This window comes from Pseudophryne corroboree, chromosome 4 (genome assembly GCF_028390025.1).
Source record: "Pseudophryne corroboree isolate aPseCor3 chromosome 4, aPseCor3.hap2, whole genome shotgun sequence".
Lineage (NCBI taxonomy): Eukaryota > Metazoa > Chordata > Amphibia > Anura > Myobatrachidae > Pseudophryne > Pseudophryne corroboree.
In genome coordinates this window covers 173,168,788-173,187,191 of record NC_086447.1, presented here as the reverse complement: position 1 = coordinate 173,187,191, position 18,404 = coordinate 173,168,788, and the positions used below count along the sequence as shown (strand labels likewise).

Below are 18,404 nucleotides of genomic sequence, written 5' to 3'. Positions count from 1 at the left end.
ATCTCTCCTTGCACAAACTGGCTCTACAGAGGCAAGATGTCCACCTCATCTTCACCCTCCGATATATCACCGTGTACATCCCCCTCCTCACAGATTATCAATTCGTCCCCACTGGAATCCACCATCTCAGCTCCCTGTGTACTTTGTGGAGGCAATTGCTGCTGGTCAATGTCTCCGCGGAGGAATTGATTATAATTCATTTTAATGAACATCATCTTCTCCACATTTTCTGGATGTAACCTCGTACGCCGATTGCTGACAAGGTGAGCGGCGGCACTAAACACTCTTTCGGAGTACACACTTGTGGGAGGGCAACTTAGGTAGAATAAAGCCAGTTTGTGCAAGGGCCTCCAAATTGCCTCTTTTTCCTGCCAGTATAAGTACGGACTGTGTGACGTGCCTACTTGGATGCGGTCACTCATATAATCCTCCACCATTCTATCAATGTTGAGAGAATCATATGCAGTGACAGTAGACGACATGTCCGTAATCGTTGTCAGGTCCTTCAGTCCGGACCAGATGTCAGCATCAGCAGTCGCTCCAGACTGCCCTGCATCACCGCCAGCGGGTGGGCTCGGAATTCTGAGCCTTTTCCTCGCACCCCCAGTTGCGGGAGAATGTGAAGGAGGAGATGTTGACAGGTCGCGTTCCGCTTGACTTGACAATTTTGTCACCAGCAGGTCTTTCAACCCCAGCAGACCTGTGTCTGCCGGAAAGAGAGATCCAAGGTAGGCTTTAAATCTAGGATCGAGCACGGTGGCCAAAATGTAGTGCTCTGATTTCAACAGATTGACCACCCGTGAATCCTTGTTAAGCGAATTAAGGGCTGCATCCACAAGTCCCACATGCCTAGCGGAATCGCTCCCTTTTAGCTCCTTCTTCAATGCCTCCAGCTTCTTCTGCAAAAGCCTGATGAGGGGAATGACCTGACTCAGGCTGGCAGTGTCTGAACTGACTTCACGTGTGGCAAGTTCAAAGGGCATCAGAACCTTGCACAACGTTGAAATCATTCTCCACTGCACTTGAGACAGGTGCATTCCACCTACTATATCGTGCTCAATTGTATAGGCTTGAATGGCCTTTTGCTGCTCCTCCAACCTCTGAAGCATATAGAGGGTTGAATTCCACCTCGTTACCACTTCTTGCTTCAGATGATGGCAGGGCAGGTTCAGTAGTTTTTGGTGGTGCTCCAGTCTTCTGTACGTGGTGCCTGTACGCCGAAAGTGTCCCGCAATTTTTCTGGCCACCGACAGCATCTCTTGCACGCCCCTGTCGTTTTTTTAAAAAGTCTGCACCACCAAATTCAAGGTATGTGCAAAACATGGGACGTGCTGGAATTTGCCCATATTTAATGCACACACAATATTGCTGGCGTTGTCCGATGCCACAAATCCACAGGAGAGTCCAATTGGGGTAAGCCATTCCGCGATGATCTTCCTCAGTTGCCGTAAGAGGTTTTCAGCTGTGTGCGTATTCTGGAAAGCGGTGATACAAAGCGTAGCCTGCCTAGGAAAGAGTTGGCGTTTGCGAGATGCTGCTACTGGTGCCGCCGCTGCTGTTCTTGCGGCGGGAGTCCATACATCTACCCAGTGGGCTGTCACAGTCATATAGTCCTGACCCTGCCCTGCTCCACTTGTCCACATGTCCGTGGTTAAGTGGACATTGGGTACAACTGCATTTTTTAGGACACTGGTGAGTCTTTTTCTGACGTCCGTGTACATTCTCGGTATCGCCTGCCTAGAGAAGTGGAACCTAGATGGTATTTGGTAACGGGGGCACACTGCCTCAATAAATTGTCTAGTTCCCTGTGAACTAACGGCGGATACCGGACGCACGTCTAACACCAACATAGTTGTCAAGGACTCAGTTATCCGCTTTGCAGTAGGATGACTGCTGTGATATTTCATCTTCCTCGCAAAGGACTGTTGAACAGTCAATTGCTTACTGGAAGTAGTACAAGTGGGCTTACGACTTCCCCTCTGGGATGACCATCGACTCCCAGCGGCAACAACAGCAGCGCCAGCAGCAGTAGGCGTTACACGCAAGGATGCATCGGAGGAATCCCAGGCAGGAGAGGACTCGTCAGAATTGCCAGTGACATGGCCTGCAGGACTATTGGCATTCCTGGGGAAGGAGGAAATTGACACTGAGGGAGTTGGTGGGGTGGTTTGCGTGAGCTTGGTTACAAGAGGAAGGGATTTACTGGTCAGTGGACTGCTTCCGCTGTCACCCAAAGTTTTTGAACTTGTCACTGACTTATTATGAATGCACTGCAGGTGACGTATAAGGGAGGATGTTCCGAGGTGGTTAACGTCCTTACCCCTACTTATTACAGCTTGACAAAGGGAACACACGGCTTGACACCTGTTGTCCGCATTTCTGGTGAAATACCTCCACACCGAAGAGCTGATTTTTTTGGTATTTTCACCTGGCATGTCAACGGCCATATTCCTCCCACGGACAACAGGTGTCTCCCCGGGTGCCTGACTTAAACAAACCACCTCACCATCAGAATCCTCCTGGTCAATTTCCTCCCCAGCGCCAGCAACACCCATATCCTCCTCATCCTGGTGTACTTCAACACTGACATCTTCAATCTGACTATCAGGAACTGGACTGCGGGTGCTCCTTCCAGCACTTGCAGGGGGCGTGCAAATGGTGGAAGGCGCATGCTCTTCACGTCCAGTGTTGGGAAGGTCAGGCATCGCAACCGACACAATTGGACTCTCCTTGTGGATTTGGGATTTCGAAGAATGCACAGTTCTTTGCTGTGCTGCTTTTGCCAGCTTGAGTCTTTTCATTTTTCTAGCGAGAGGCTGAGTGCTTCCATCCTCATGTGAAGCTGAACCACTAGCCATGAACATAGGCCAGGGCCTCAGCCGTTCCTTGCCACTCCGTGTGGTAAATGGCATATTGGCAAGTTTACGCTTCTCCTCCGACAATTTTATTTTAGGTTTTGGAGTCCTTTTTTTACTGATATTTGGTGTTTTGGATTTGACATGCTCTGTACTATGAAATTGGGCATCGGCCTTGGCAGACGACGTTGCTGGCATTTCATCGTCTCGGCCATGACTAGTGGCAGCAGCTTCAGCACGAGGTGGAAGTGGATCTTGATCTTTCCCTAATTTTGGAACCTCAACATTTTTGTTCTCCATATTTTAATAGGCACAACTAAAAGGCACCTCAGGTAAACAATGGAGATGGATGGATTGGATACTAGTATACAAATATGGACGGGCTGCCGAGTGCCGACACAGAGGTAGCCACAGCCGTGAACTACCGCACTGTACTGTGTCTGCTGCTAATATATAGACTGGTTGATAAAGAGATAGTATACTCGTAACTAGTATGTATGTATAAAGAAAGAAAAAAAAACCACGGTTAGGTGGTATATACAATTATGGACGGGCTGCCGAGTGCCGACACAGAGGTAGCCACAGCCGTGAACTACCGCACTGTACTGTGTCTGCTGCTAATATAGACTGGTTGATAAAGAGATAGTATACTCGTAACTAGTATGTATGTATAAAGAAAGAAAAAAAAACCACGGTTAGGTGGTATATACAATTATGGACGGGCTGCCGAGTGCCGACACAGAGGTAGCCACAGCCGTGAACTACCGCACTGTACTGTGTCTGCTGCTAATATATAGACTGGTTGATAAAGAGATAGTATACTCGTAACTAGTATGTATGTATAAAGAAAGAAAAAAAAACCACGGTTAGGTGGTTTATACAATTATGGACGGGCTGCCGAGTGCCGACACAGAGGTAGCCACAGCCGTGAACTACCGCACTGTACTGTGTCTGCTGCTAATATATAGACTGGTTGATAAAGAGATAGTATACTCGTAACTAGTATGTATGTATAAAGAAAGAAAAAAAAACCACGGTTAGGTGGTATATACAATTATGGACGGGCTGCCGAGTGCCGACACAGAGGTAGCCACAGCCGTGAACTACCGCACTGTACTGTGTCTGCTGCTAATATATAGACTGGTTGATAAAGAGATAGTATACTCGTAACTAGTATGTATGTATAAAGAAAGAAAAAAAAACCACGGTTAGGTGGTATATACAATTATGGACGGGCTGCCGAGTGCCGACACAGAGGTAGCCACAGCCGTGAACTACCGCACTGTACTGTGTCTGCTGCTAATATATAGACTGGTTGATAAAGAGATAGTATACTCGTAACTAGTATGTATGTATAAAGAAAGAAAAAAAAACCACGGTTAGGTGGTATATACAATTATGGACGGGCTGCCGAGTGCCGACACAGAGGTAGCCACAGCCGTGAACTACCGCACTGTACTGTGTCTGCTGCTAATATATAGACTGGTTGATAAAGAGATAGTATACTCGTAACTAGCATGTATGTATAAAGAAAGAAAAAAAAACCACGGTTAGGTGGTATATACAATTATGGACGGGCTGCCGAGTGCCGACACGGAGGTAGCCACAGCCGTGAACTACCGCACTGTACTGTGTCTGCTGCTAATATATAGACTGGTTGATAAAGAGATAGTATACTCGTAACTAGTATGTATGTATAAAGAAAGAAAAAAAAAACACGGTTAGGTGGTATATACAATTATGGACGGGCTGCCGAGTGCCGACACAGAGGTAGCCACAGCCGTGAACTACCGCACTGTACTGTGTCTGCTGCTAATATATAGACTGGTTGATAAAGAGATAGTATACTCGTAACTAGTATGTATGTATAAAGAAAGAAAAAAAAACCACGGTTAGGTGGTATATACAATTATGGACGGGCTGCCGAGTGCCGACACAGAGGTAGCCACAGCCGTGAACTACCGCACTGTACTGTGTCTGCTGCTAATATAGACTGGTTGATAAAGAGATAGTATACTACTAATATTATATATACTGGTGGTCAGGTCACTGGTCACTAGTCACACTGGCAGTGGCACTCCTGCAGCAAAAGTGTGCACTGTTTAATTTTAATATAATATTATGTACTCCTGGCTCCTGCTATAACCTATAACTGGCACTGCAGTAGTGCTCCCCAGTCTCCCCCACAATTATAAGCTGTGTGAGCTGAGCAGTCAGACAGATATATAATATATATAGATGATGCAGCACACTGGCCTGAGCCTGAGCAGTGCACACAGATATGGTATGTGACTGACTGAGTCACTGTGTGTATCGCTTTTTTCAGGCAGAGAACGGATATATTAAATAAACTGCACTGTGTGTCTGGTGGTCACTCACTATATAATATATTATGTACTCCTGGCTCCTGCTATAACCTATAACTGGCACTGCAGTAGTGCTCCCCAGTCTCCCCCACAATTATAAGCTGTGTGAGCTGAGCAGTCAGACAGATATATATAATATTATATATAGATAATAGATGATGCAGCACACTGGCCTGAGCCTGAGCAGTGCACACAGATATGGTATGTGACTGAGTCACTGTGTGCTGTGTATCGCTTTTTTCAGGCAGAGAACGGATTATAAATAAAACTGGTGGTCACTGGTCACTATCAGCAAAACTCTGCACTGTACTGAGCACTCCTAATGCTCCCCAAAATTAGTAAATCAAGTGTCTCTCTAATCTATTCTAAACGGAGAGGACGCCAGCCACGTCCTCTCCCTATCAATCTCAATGCACGTGTGAAAATGGCGGCGACGCGCGGCTCCTTATATAGAATCCGAGTCTCGCGATAGAATCCGAGCCTCGCGAGAATCCGACAGCGTCATGATGACGTTCGGGCGCGCTCGGGTTAACCGAGCAAGGCGGGAAGATCCGAGTCGCTCGGACCCGTGAAAAAAAACATGAAGTTCTGGCGGGTTCGGATTCAGAGAAACCGAACCCGCTCATCTCTAATGTGAATAGCACATTCTTCCAGGATTTATTACTAAGCATGGGGGAGTCCTACTCATCCCTCGCCGTGTGCCCACAGTACAGGAGCTGCTGTCACTAGGCGCTGATTACTGCAGTGTGTCACTAGCAGACCGAGATGCCCCATGGGGAAACTCATTTCTCAAATCAGTAAAAACACTATCAGCCAATTAGAAAATAAACAGTTGCTATTAGCAGATCTTTAACATCTTATTAGCATGTTTTAATTCTCCTCTTATCACATTCCTCAGAGCTGTGATCACGAATCCAGGCTGTATGCAGGAGAATAAACTACATTACGTTAATTAGTCAGCCCAGATATACAACATTCTTTTGTGCTTTTTGGGGGGATTTAAATGGTGGCACAGATGCTATTGCTGTGCGTGTACATATACATATAAATGCAAATATCTAATAAACACATTTTCAGTCTACACAATAAATTGCATCTGTATATAAGAAAGACTGCTTCTGTATTGCACCACAAGAAAATACTTTGGGCCTAATTCAGTTGTGTTCGCTATTTTAAGAAAACGCAAATCGAGTGATTATTATTAAACGACTGCGCATGCAGATCCTAATTGCAACTCAGCCGCTGTTTAACTGACAGGAAGCCAGCCATTTTCTGAGTGTGTTTGGAAAAACGCAGGCGTGCCCAGGGGTTTTAGGGGAAGGCATTTGATGTCAGCGCTGACCACTTCCAGCCCATTTCAGTCGCAGACTAAAGGCAGCCTCAGACCTTCGCAGAATTGCTGAGATGGCAGAGATCCTGCAATGTTCCGGGAGTTTGGAATGCATCTGCAACTGGATAGCGATCTGGGAAGCATTCGCAAATTTGCATGGGGCGTTTTTTCTTTCTGTCTGGGCGGCAGCTATCTATTTGCAAACAACTGCATTTTCTCAAAATAGCAATCAAACCTGAATTAGGCTCTTTGTTCCAAAGTCATTGTTTGCAAATACCATGCGAGTCTTCTGCCATTCATCCTACTATTTTTGCACAAGAGTGCAAAATTCTGTTGCCAGCTTTGTATACTTTCTCAGAAATGTAAATGAAATGGTGTCTACCCATAATTGTATAAACAGAGAGATACGTGAGGTTTATACGTTTGTAATGCTCCTACATGATCTTGTACCTGCTGCACACTGATATACACGTATGCTTCCCAGATCTGAACTCCTTTCACCAAACGTCCAAATGGATTGATGATGTCAGAACAGAACGAGGAAGTGATGTCATTATAATGCTTGTTGGAAACAAGACGGATCTAGCAGACAAAAGGTAAGAACAAGTTTAAAGTTATGTACTAATAGCAAAAATATGCAGTCACGCAGAGCATTCAGTTTTCTCATACATACAGTTGTAAAAGCGGGTTCAGTATGATGTACCGGTGGCCACGATACTGGCTGACAATATATCGGCAGCGACATCCCGGCTACCAGTATGCCAGTGTAACAACCTGGTTTATTAAAGTGTATAAGACAGCAGTGATGAAATATTGTGTAAATAAAGTATAAGAGTATAGGGGATGGTTATTAGTGGATATGGACATTGGGAAGCCCTCACAGAGGGAGAGATAGCATGCAAAGTATTTCCTTCACAGAAGGGAACTCGAGCCAATGACTGCCTCATTATACAAACAAGGGCCAAAGACTCGAGGACAACAACGGCCCAAGACGGAGCACCAGCGCGATCTGGACTTACCAGCGGCTCGTGGGAGAGCGGTTAAGGAGCCTCGGGCGCCGCTGGGGGAGAAGAGAGCTGCGTAGCGGGCGCGGGGAGGATCGCAGCGGGTGGTCCAGAGAGGAGTTGAGAGGAGACGGAGCCGCAGCGGTGATCGTGGAGCCGGGGTGTAGGGCAAAGCTGAGACGGGGACCGGAGGTGCTGGAGAGGCATCCAAGAAGGCGGAACTGGTCGGGAGGAGCATACAAGAAGGCGGAGTCCTATATCCCGCCCCTTGACAGCAGGGGTCAGTTAAAAGGAAAGCGGATAAAAGGACCTTATATGGCCATAGGAGGCTATTCACAAGCAACACAACTGGGACAAGGTAAATGAATGAATGGTCCCTAGCAAGAGTTTTATATTCAGCCTTCACTGACATTATTGGTCGTTTAAAACATTATTCCTTACACTTGCCACATAGACTCTGTAAAAATAAGGATTAATCCTGCAGAATAAAAGGAAAATCATATCTAATCTGTCTGGTTAGATATAGGGACAGTTAAAGTTGTCAATGGACAGAGACAGTGAACTATAGGCTTCCAGTATCCTGCACTATATATCAGCACTGGAAATCAGCTTATTGGTAGCAGTCCCGGGGAAAACACCACGGGCAGTGTACAGTGCAGTCCTATATCACCTAAACTATACAGCTGTGAGACAAGAGCAGTAAAGACTAATACCCCAAACTCTGAGCTGTGAGACAAGAATAGTAAAGACTAATACCCCAAACTCTGAGCTAGGTACCCTGTACCCCGCAAATTAATAACGGCGGGTGTGATTGCTATCCCTCACCAGCCCTGTACCGGGTTTAGGAGACATCTTCATAGTGCACAGTGGAATAATTACTCACCTACGCTTCTAACAGTAGCAAGGCAGAAGTTAAGAGACCGCTGATTTGGAGGAGAGAAAGCATAGTGTAACCGTAGTCTTCACGTCGACCAGGATCATCTTCAGGCCCGGGCTTGCTACATTCAAGTTCATCCGGCAATCATCGCAGAGTCCATGTAAACAGAAGGCAGCGACCTAGACAATTGAGTACAGAATTAATAGTGTCACTATAAAGAGGAATAGAATAAAAAACTAACTACCAGTTGTAGGAGCTACCGAGACATATCCTTCATTGAATTGCAGTTCTGCATAAATATCTTAGGATTAGCCTTATAACAGTGCCTGGCCAGCACTTAGATAGTAATTGCAGGGATATAAATCTTCATTCAAAGCATTGTTTTATTCCATGTGTAAAATATGTTATGATTGTTAATTAATTAATTAAATGTGACCGTGTAACCATCTAAAGTGAATTATCTTCACAGAGCAGTGAGAGGAGGATCCAGGATAATAAACATTATTTTACCCTGTCTGGTGGAGACGTTGTACAGTAGTGTACTTAGGATATGCTAGATAAAAGGTATATTGGCAATTAGTAAGAGTTATAGTGTTGTTTCCTAATTGAACTGGATCAGAATCCATAAAATTATCACAGAAGGAAAAATTGGCGTCCACGAACAGGATCCGAAGTAAAAGTAACACTGTGGAAAGATGACGGAACCCCAGAATTCGACACCATCTTCGAGTCAAAGAAGTCGAAGATTATTACCAGCATCACCTGGACAAAGGTCAATAACACCGACCAATGAGGTATCAAACAAGGAAGTGACCACAACGCAGGCGGCTGCTATCACAATGCCGTACTATTTTGGCGCTTCATGGCTTCCAACGTACTCGGGGGATAACCGGATAAAAGGCACTAGTACTTTTAGGGACTTTAAGGATCAGATGCGCTCAATGTTCAAGCTTTATCCGCTCAAGGAGGAACAAAGAGTACAGATAGTCTTGGGACAGTTAAAAGGATCGGCACTACGAGAAGCCAAAGCTTGGGAAGAAGAAGAGAGGAAAACGGCGGAGGACATTTTTAGGAAGTTGGAACGCATCTTCAACTCCAGGACCATCGCTGACCTTAAAAGTCGTCTCTATGCAAAGAAGCAACAACCTCAGGAGTCCCTGAGGGAATTTGCCCTAGGACTACAAGAGGCCATGCGGGCAATACAAGCACGAGCAACGAACGCGATAGAGGATGTGGATGAAACCCTTACTAACTTGTTCATCGAGGGGGCTCAAGGTGAAGCCACCCGAGCCCAACTTCGCATGTGTAAGCGACAGAACCCTGGATGTAAATTCTCAGAATTTAAGGAAACAGTTCTGGATATCCTGGGGCTCAACCAGAACCCGGATGTGGAGTATACCCCATCCACTGATTCGGAAGAAAACGGAGAACCGGAGGAAGTTGACCCATACTTGACGCCTGAAGTGATGTATAAAAAGAAAGTAGTCAACCAACAAGTGCAAGTAGGACAAGATCCGATTGGGGTTCTTACCCATGCCGTCACAGAAATAATGAAGGAACTTAAGGACATGCGTCTTGAACAGTCCGGAACTCGTCGGCGAGACTGGCGCCAGGAACGGGGAGGCAGGAATCGGGCTAGATGGGATGTCCCACGGGAAACAGGTCGGCGTTCAACCGATCAATTCGACCAACAGGGAAGACCCATCTGTAGAGGCTGCTTACAAGCCGGACATATCGAAAGGAATTGCCCCCAAGACAATTTAAACGAAGAGACCCCGAGGCGAGGGACCGACCCTCGGGAGGAGACACAATAGTAGGTCCTGTGTCACAGAAATGGTGGCCCCGATATGTGGGTGAGTGTCCCCGTGTGAAGATCAGAGTAAATAATGTAGAAGTAACGGCACTATTAGATACGGGCTCGCAAGTCACTACTATACGGCTGCCGGAGTTTTGTAGACACTGGAATGAGAGGGAAATAGTGTCACCACCTACCACCTGGTTACAACTACTTGCGAGTAACGGACAGCCAATTATTTACCGTGGATACTGGGAGGCAGAGCTAGAGATTGGACAGGCCAAGCTCCCCAGGCAGGGGTGTCTAGTGACTACGGATTGGAATGAAAATTTACCACCAATGATCCTGGGTATGAACGTCCTGAAAAACTGCCCAGATGAACTTGTGGAAGCTCTCAAGATGGAGATGCAAACGGCAGCTCCCAGGGAACAGAAGGTACTGCAGCAGACCGTGAGGCTACTGGAGGGACATAAGAAGTTTACAAATGCATTAGGAGAAGTTGGCAAAGCCAGAGTCGCCGATAGGAGACCGGTGATCCTTTCGCCGAACTCTGAACACATTCTCTGGTGTAAGGCCAGAGTCGGGCCAGGGGGAAAAGACTACGAGGCTGTGATTGAGACTTGTGACTCAGAGGGACGACAGCCCTTCGCCATAGCACGAACTTTGGCGAAAGTAGAACGAGGAAGAGTACCAGTTCGCCTCCTAAATCCCCATAGCTACCCAATCCGACTCTTTAAGCACTGCCCAGTAGCACGTGTTGTACGGGTGGATTTCCAAGATATACTGGGGAAAAGTGTAACCACCGCAAATCAGGAAACAATACAAGAACAGTCAACAGAAGATGAGGCCAAGGCGCCGTGGTGGAGCGATATCCAAATTGGGGATGTAGACACTCCAAGGGAACAACAAAGAGGTGTACTGGAGGTGGTACAACGGAATGCCATGGCATTCAGCCAACACTCTACTGACTTCGGGCTGGCAGAAAATGTCCAACATCATATCTCCACTGGGATCAATCCCCCTATTAAAGAGAGACATAGACCTTTGCCTCCGGCTATGTATCAGCCTGTTCGAACTATGTTGGCAGAGATGAAAGAAACTGGCGTGATCCGGGAAAGTCACAGTCCTTGGGCAGCCCCGATCGTCATTGTGAGGAAAAAAGATGGTAGTCTCCGCTTTTGCGTAGACTATCGCAAATTGAATGCCGTTACGCATCGAGATGCTTATCCACTACCCAGAATTGAAGAGTCACTAACAGCCTTAAAGACAGCCACCTACTTCTCCACCTTGGACCTGACAAGTGGATATTGGCAAATTCCAATGGCCCCTGAGGACCGAGAAAAAACTGCCTTCACCACCCCGATGGGACTGTTTGAATTTAATCGGATGCCTTTTGGACTATGTAATGCCCCTGCTACATTCCAGAGGGTAATGGAACACTGTCTCGGGCATCGTAATTTCGAAATGGTGCTTCTATATCTGGACGATGTGATTATCTTCTCCAAAACATATGAGGAACATCTGCAGCATCTCGAGGAAGTATTCATACAGTTGGCCAAGTCCGGATTAAAGCTCAAACCGTCCAAGTGTCATCTGTTAAAACCAGCAGTACAGTATCTGGGACATATCGTCAGCTCGGAAGGAGTGAAGCCTGATCCGGAAAAGATCAGAGCGGTACGCGACTGGCAAGTACCGCAAACTGTGAAAGAAGTCCGGAGTTTCTTAGGCTTCGTAGGCTATTATAGACGGTTTATAGAGCATTTTGCTAAAATCGCTGCCCCACTCCATGAGTTATTACGAGGAAGATCAGGACAAGAAAAGCGAAGCTCGACCCCAATTAAATGGTTAGAGGAACACCAACGCTCTTTTAATCAGTTAAAGGATGCCCTCATTGAAGCTCCTATACTCGCCTACCCTGATTATGACAAACCATTCCAGGTATACACCGACGCAAGCCATCGGGGACTAGGAGCAGTGTTGTCCCAGATACAGGATGGGAAGGAAAGAGTCATCGCCTATGCTAGTAGAGGTTTACGTAAGACTGAACGGAATGGCGAAAACTATAGCACGTTTAAATTAGAGCTGCTGGCACTCATTTGGGCTATTACTGAGAAATTTAAAAACTATCTAACTGCCACCCCGTTTGTGATAGTCACCGATAATAACCCACTGGCACATCTATCCAATGCTAGACTGGGCGCACTCGAACAAAGATGGGTGTCTCGTTTAGCAAACTTTTGCTACACTGTCACCTATCGGCAGGGTCGGTCTAATGGGAATGCGGATGCTCTATCTCGCCTGCCGACAATTGACTTAGAGGAAGAAGAGAAAGACCGCACCGAAGATGTAGAGATCCCTCGGTTTCGACCTATGCACCCAACATGTCGAGCGGTTGCCTCTGACCCGGTTGTTGCTCATCCCGTTCTCAGACCAGAGAATCCTGAACCCGATCCTCTACCGTTTGATTGGGAGAAGGTTCAGAAAACAAATGTGGTATTGGGTCAATTGATGGACCTCATACAGCGACAGGGACGATTGAGCAAGGCTCAGAGAAATGAAGCGGATCCAGAATTAGTAAAGTTGCTCCGACATCGCGACCGAATCCAAATTAGACAGGGACTTATAGTTCGCACCAGCCTAGACTCTTCCACCCATCAACCTATTACACAAGTCATAGTACCCCGGTCAAAAGTCGACTTTGTACTGAATTCCTACCACAACCAGTCTGGTCATTTCGGTACTCAAAAAACTGAAGCTGTTCTCAGGAGAAGGTATTACTGGGTCGGAATGAAGGCCGACATTGAAAAGTGGTGCCGTGATTGTGTGACGTGTAACCTCAAGAGGAAGCCAGATGCCAGGCAAAGAGATCTACTGCACCCCATCAGAAGTTGTCGCCCACTGGAAATTGTTGCTTTAGATCATGTCAAGCTTGAGCCTAGTCATAGTGGATTCCAATATGCTCTAACCATTACCGATCATTTTAGTAAGTTTCTGGTGGTTATACCAGCCCGAGACCTGACCGCCAAAACTACAGCTAATCTGTTCCTGAGACACTTTGCTCGACTATATGGGTATCCAGAAAGAATTTTAACAGACCGGGGCCCAGCATTCGAGTCCCAAATGTTCCAAGAGCTATGCTCCCTGTATGGGTGCAAGAAAATTCGCACGACCGCCTACCATCCGCAGGGGAATGGATTATGTGAAAGAGCCAATCAGACCATCATCGGACTTTTGCGAAGCTTATCAGCCGAGAAACGTGCTCACTGGCCCACCCTCTTACCTGAACTGGTCTATTTATACAATAACACCGAACATTGCTCTACGGGGTTCACACCCTTCTTCCTACTTTTTGGTCGAGAGGGCAAGTTACCAAAAGATTTGGAGTTGTCCCCAGAAATGAGTGAGCCCATTTCTCTGCAGACTGATTGGGTCCGAGAGCATCAACACCGAATCAAAACAGCTCAGGAAATTGTAGAGGCCAGAATGAAAGTCGTACACCAACGCCAAGAGAGATGTTACAATGCCCACAGTCGACCTTCTCCCTTACAAGTTGGTGACAAAGTGTGGAGGAAGAAAACTCATCGTACTAGTAAATTAGATACAATGTGGGAGAATACCCCGTATACGATAGTGGGTAGTCCGGTTAAAGGTCTGTACGCCTATCAAATACGGCGAGAAGCAGATGGGCGAATCAGCACAGTGTCTAGAGATAAATTAAAAATCTGTACTGTAGAACCAACTCCCCCACAGCAGGATGATATACTAGTGGTCGAGGGACAGAAGTCTATAGGGAACTTACCACTGGAAGATCCCATTCAACTTCTACTGTTCATGGATAGTTCCATTCCCTCCCTGACAATAACGGGTACAGCCCCAGGGGCATCTGCGACAAAACCTACCATTCTCAGATCTGACCCTTTGACAACCACAAGCCACTCGAAAACCGAGCCATCCATGTTTGAGATTAGAAGATCAGAACGTCGAACAAAAGGTATCCCGCCATTGCGATACCGGGAATGATACCGTTGTTGAATACACGATACTCGGGAGGTATTATCCTACTATTGGCATGTTTTATGAAAAGTGTATACTAAAAAAAAAAAAAAAAAAAAAAAACACAGAGTTAGTAGATTGCGACAAGGTATCCAATTGTTATGCGTGGGGACACGCATGTTTTTAGAAGGGATATATGTAACAACCTGGTTTATTAAAGTGTATAAGACAGCAGTGATGAAATATTGTGTAAATAAAGTATAAGAGTATAGGGGATGGTTATTAGTGGATATGGACATTGGGAAGCCCTCACAGAGGGAGAGATAGCATGCAAAGTATTTCCTTCACAGAAGGGAACTCGAGCCAATGACTGCCTCATTATACAAACAAGGGCCAAAGACTCGAGGACAACAACGGCCCAAGACGGAGCACCAGCGCGATCTGGACTTACCAGCGGCTCGTGGGAGAGCGGTTAAGGAGCCTCGGGCGCCGCTGGGGGAGAAGAGAGCTGCGTAGCGGGCACGGGGAGGATCGCAGCGGGTGGTCCAGAGAGGAGTTGAGAGGAGACGGAGCCGCAGCGGTGATCGTGGAGCCGGGGTGTAGGGCAAAGCTGAGACGGGGACCGGAGGTGCTGGAGAGGCATCCAAGAAGGCGGAACTGGTCGGGAGGAGCATACAAGAAGGCGGAGTCCTATATCCCGCCCCTTGACAGCAGGGGTCAGTTAAAAGGAAAGCGGATAAAAGGACCTTATATGGCCATAGGAGGCTATTCACAAGCAACACAACTGGGACAAGGTAAATGAATGAATGGTCCCTAGCAAGAGTTTTATATTCAGCCTTCACTGACATTATTGGTCGTTTAAAACATTATTCCTTACACTTGCCACATAGACTCTGTAAAAATAAGGATTAATCCTGCAGAATAAAAGGAAAATCATATCTAATCTGTCTGGTTAGATATAGGGACAGTTAAAGTTGTCAATGGACAGAGACAGTGAACTATAGGCTTCCAGTATCCTGCACTATATATCAGCACTGGAAATCAGCTTATTGGTAGCAGTCCCGGGGAAAACACCACGGGCAGTGTACAGTGCAGTCCTATATCACCTAAACTATACAGCTGTGAGACAAGAGCAGTAAAGACTAATACCCCAAACTCTGAGCTGTGAGACAAGAATAGTAAAGACTAATACCCCAAACTCTGAGCTAGGTACCCTGTACCCCGCAAATTAATAACGGCGGGTGTGATTGCTATCCCTCACCAGCCCTGTACCGGGTTTAGGAGACATCTTCATAGTGCACAGTGGAATAATTACTCACCTACGCTTCTAACAGTAGCAAGGCAGAAGTTAAGAGACCGCTGATTTGGAGGAGAGAAAGCATAGTGTAACCGTAGTCTTCACGTCGACCAGGATCATCTTCAGGCCCGGGCTTGCTACATTCAAGTTCATCCGGCAATCATCGCAGAGTCCATGTAAACAGAAGGCAGCGACCTAGACAATTGAGTACAGAATTAATAGTGTCACTATAAAGAGGAATAGAATAAAAAACTAACTACCAGTTGTAGGAGCTACCGAGACATATCCTTCATTGAATTGCAGTTCTGCATAAATATCTTAGGATTAGCCTTATAACAGTGCCTGGCCAGCACTTAGATAGTAATTGCAGGGATATAAATCTTCATTCAAAGCATTGTTTTATTCCATGTGTAAAATATGTTATGATTGTTAATTAATTAATTAAATGTGACCGTGTAACCATCTAAAGTGAATTATCTTCACAGAGCAGTGAGAGGAGGATCCAGGATAATAAACATTATTTTACCCTGTCTGGTGGAGACGTTGTACAGTAGTGTACTTAGGATATGCTAGATAAAAGGTATATTGGCAATTAGTAAGAGTTATAGTGTTGTTTCCTAATTGAACTGGATCAGAATCCATAAAATTATCACACCAGCAGCGGGGTGAGCGCAAAGAGTCCCCTTATGGGCTTGCTGCGCTACCCACGCTGTGCTCGCCGCGCTGCTGGCTCTGTGGCTCGCCACAGGATCTATTCCTACTCTATGGGTGTTGTGGACACCTACGAGTGGGAATAGACCTGTCATGCCGGTATTCCAGCTGGCGGCATTGCTGGCTGGTGGGATTCCGGTGTCGGTATCCTGACCGTCGCGATCCCGACAGCCGGCAAATTAAATGGATCCCATAAAAGCCTATGGGCTGGATGTAATGATGGGCGAGTTTGGCGGCTGGGCGGGATGCCGGCTAAACTCTGACTTTTGTTAAAGGGGTAATCACTTACAAGGCAAAACCATGCCTTGTAAGTGATTGCCCCTTTAAAAAAACATCATCCCGTTTGGCCACCGAACTCGGCCATCATTACACCCGGCCCCATTTTTCATTTCAGACTTATTTCAGAATTTTGTATCTTATTTGCATCATAAATGCATTCAAACCTGTTTACAGTATCCTGGGGACTATAGGATGAACATTTTTGTCACATTGGAGTTAGTATAAAGCGCAGCGCTGCATTGTGGGATGCATGGAGTGGGTCACTGAAATTGGTCTCATTCTTTTGATTTTTTAACCAAATTAGCATTAGAATGACACACAGCAGCAATGTTTTGGTCACATTAGTGATGCGAATTAAGCACATGGGGGGTCATTCTGACCCGATCGCTCGCTGCAGTATCACGCAGCGCAGCTATCGGGTCGGAACTGCGTATGCGCCGGCGCCGTAGTGCGGATGCCGTCGTTGCCTAGTGATCGCCTCTGTCGCAGCGCAACGACTGGGTCGGAACGGCACATGCGCTGCAGTGCGCAGGCGCATGGCAGTCGTTGTTGCCTAGCGATCGCCTCTGAGGCAGAGCCGGTCGCTGGGCGGGAGGGGGCTGGACGGCGGCGTTGTCCGGCCAACGCAGGCGTGGCCGGACCGTTGGGGGGGCGGGCCATGGCGGTGAAGTCACACGCTAAAGCTGCACTGGATGGGAGCTACTCTTGAAGTGCAAAGGCATTGCCGCTGTGCGATGCCTTTGCACTTCTGCGGGGGGGTGGGCCGGCACTGACATGCGGGGCCGACTAGCCCTATGCTGGGCGTCCCCCCACATGTCAGTGTGATTGATCGTAGCTGTGCCCGGTATAGGGGCACCTATAACGGGCCCCAAGGATCAGAGGGGTCCTAAGTATATGCCACTGATACCCCTTTCACACTGCCAATGCCGGATCCCACCCGGGAATTGGAAACGGGTCCTTGCCGGGTGGGATCCGGCATTGGCAGCTACTGCAGGCTTCCCCCGACCCGGCAATATGCCGGGCGGGTTGCCATAGCAGCGGGGGGGCGGCGGGGGCGGAGGTGGAGGCGGCGCTGGGAGATGAGATCATCTCCGCGCCGCCTCTCCCTGCAGTAGTAAACAGGTCCCGAGACGCATCGACCCGGGAGCCGTTTACGCAGCCGCTGACCCGGTATTCAACCCGGGTATAACACTGCTTTATTCCCGGGTTGAATTGCCGGGTCAGGCGACCCGCGATTTCGGCTATGCCCCTTTTACATCGCACGCCGACCCGTGTCGACCCGGCAATATGCCAGGTCGATACCGGATTATTTGTGCGGTGTGAAAGGGGTATTAGTGTCCAGCAGGGATGTGAGCAGGGAATCATCATAGAGTTATTGGGGAGATGCATATTTATATATCTGTATACTGTAGATAAATAAAAAAATATATATTTATTTAATAACAGTTTATTATATAGTGCAGCCAATTCCGTTGCTCTGAGGGGACCCCAGAGATATCACTGTACCGGGCCCCAAGATGTATGTTGCCAGCCCTGGGCTCAGGACACAGACGTGCCCTAGTACAGCACTGCAAGGAATCAATCTAAATCCATGTTGTGTTTCAGGGGCTGAATAACACGTTTACTGACATATAAAAATCAATAGATAAATGAGTCTGTTAGTAAATGTGTGTTATAGCAGCGACTGAACAGCATCGCTTTAGATAAAAAAATAAAATAAAAATCGATAAAAACCTATTAAAATCGACCTTTAGTAAACGTACTACCTAATAACCCAACAAGTACCTACCACGTGTTATTAATTTGAACCTATTCTCCTGTTTACATAACTTTTCAATATTTCCGATTTGATGTTTAGAACTGTATGGCTAATGCCACAGTATGCTAGGAAAAGTTC

The 18,404-nt window shown here is 46.8% G+C and overlaps 1 protein-coding gene and 1 long non-coding RNA gene across 2 annotated transcripts in view; one reads left to right on the top strand and one right to left on the bottom strand.

Moving 5' to 3' along the window:
* RAB6B (RAB6B, member RAS oncogene family) overlaps window positions 1-18,404 on the top strand; it is a 120,517-nt gene that overhangs the window by 40,948 nt on the left and 61,165 nt on the right. The window contains exon 5 of the mRNA XM_063915550.1: window positions 7,036-7,147. Coding sequence (XP_063771620.1) covers window positions 7,036-7,147 — 112 coding nt within the window. The remainder of the gene's footprint in view (window positions 1-7,035; window positions 7,148-18,404) is intronic.
* The window catches only part of LOC134911219 (uncharacterized), a 29,061-nt gene continuing 19,101 nt past the window's right edge, over window positions 8,445-18,404 (bottom strand). The window contains exons 2-3 of the long non-coding RNA XR_010176409.1: window positions 15,540-15,712; window positions 8,445-8,611 (exon numbers count right to left, since the gene is read on the bottom strand). This is a non-coding gene — a long non-coding RNA (uncharacterized LOC134911219). The remainder of the gene's footprint in view (window positions 8,612-15,539; window positions 15,713-18,404) is intronic.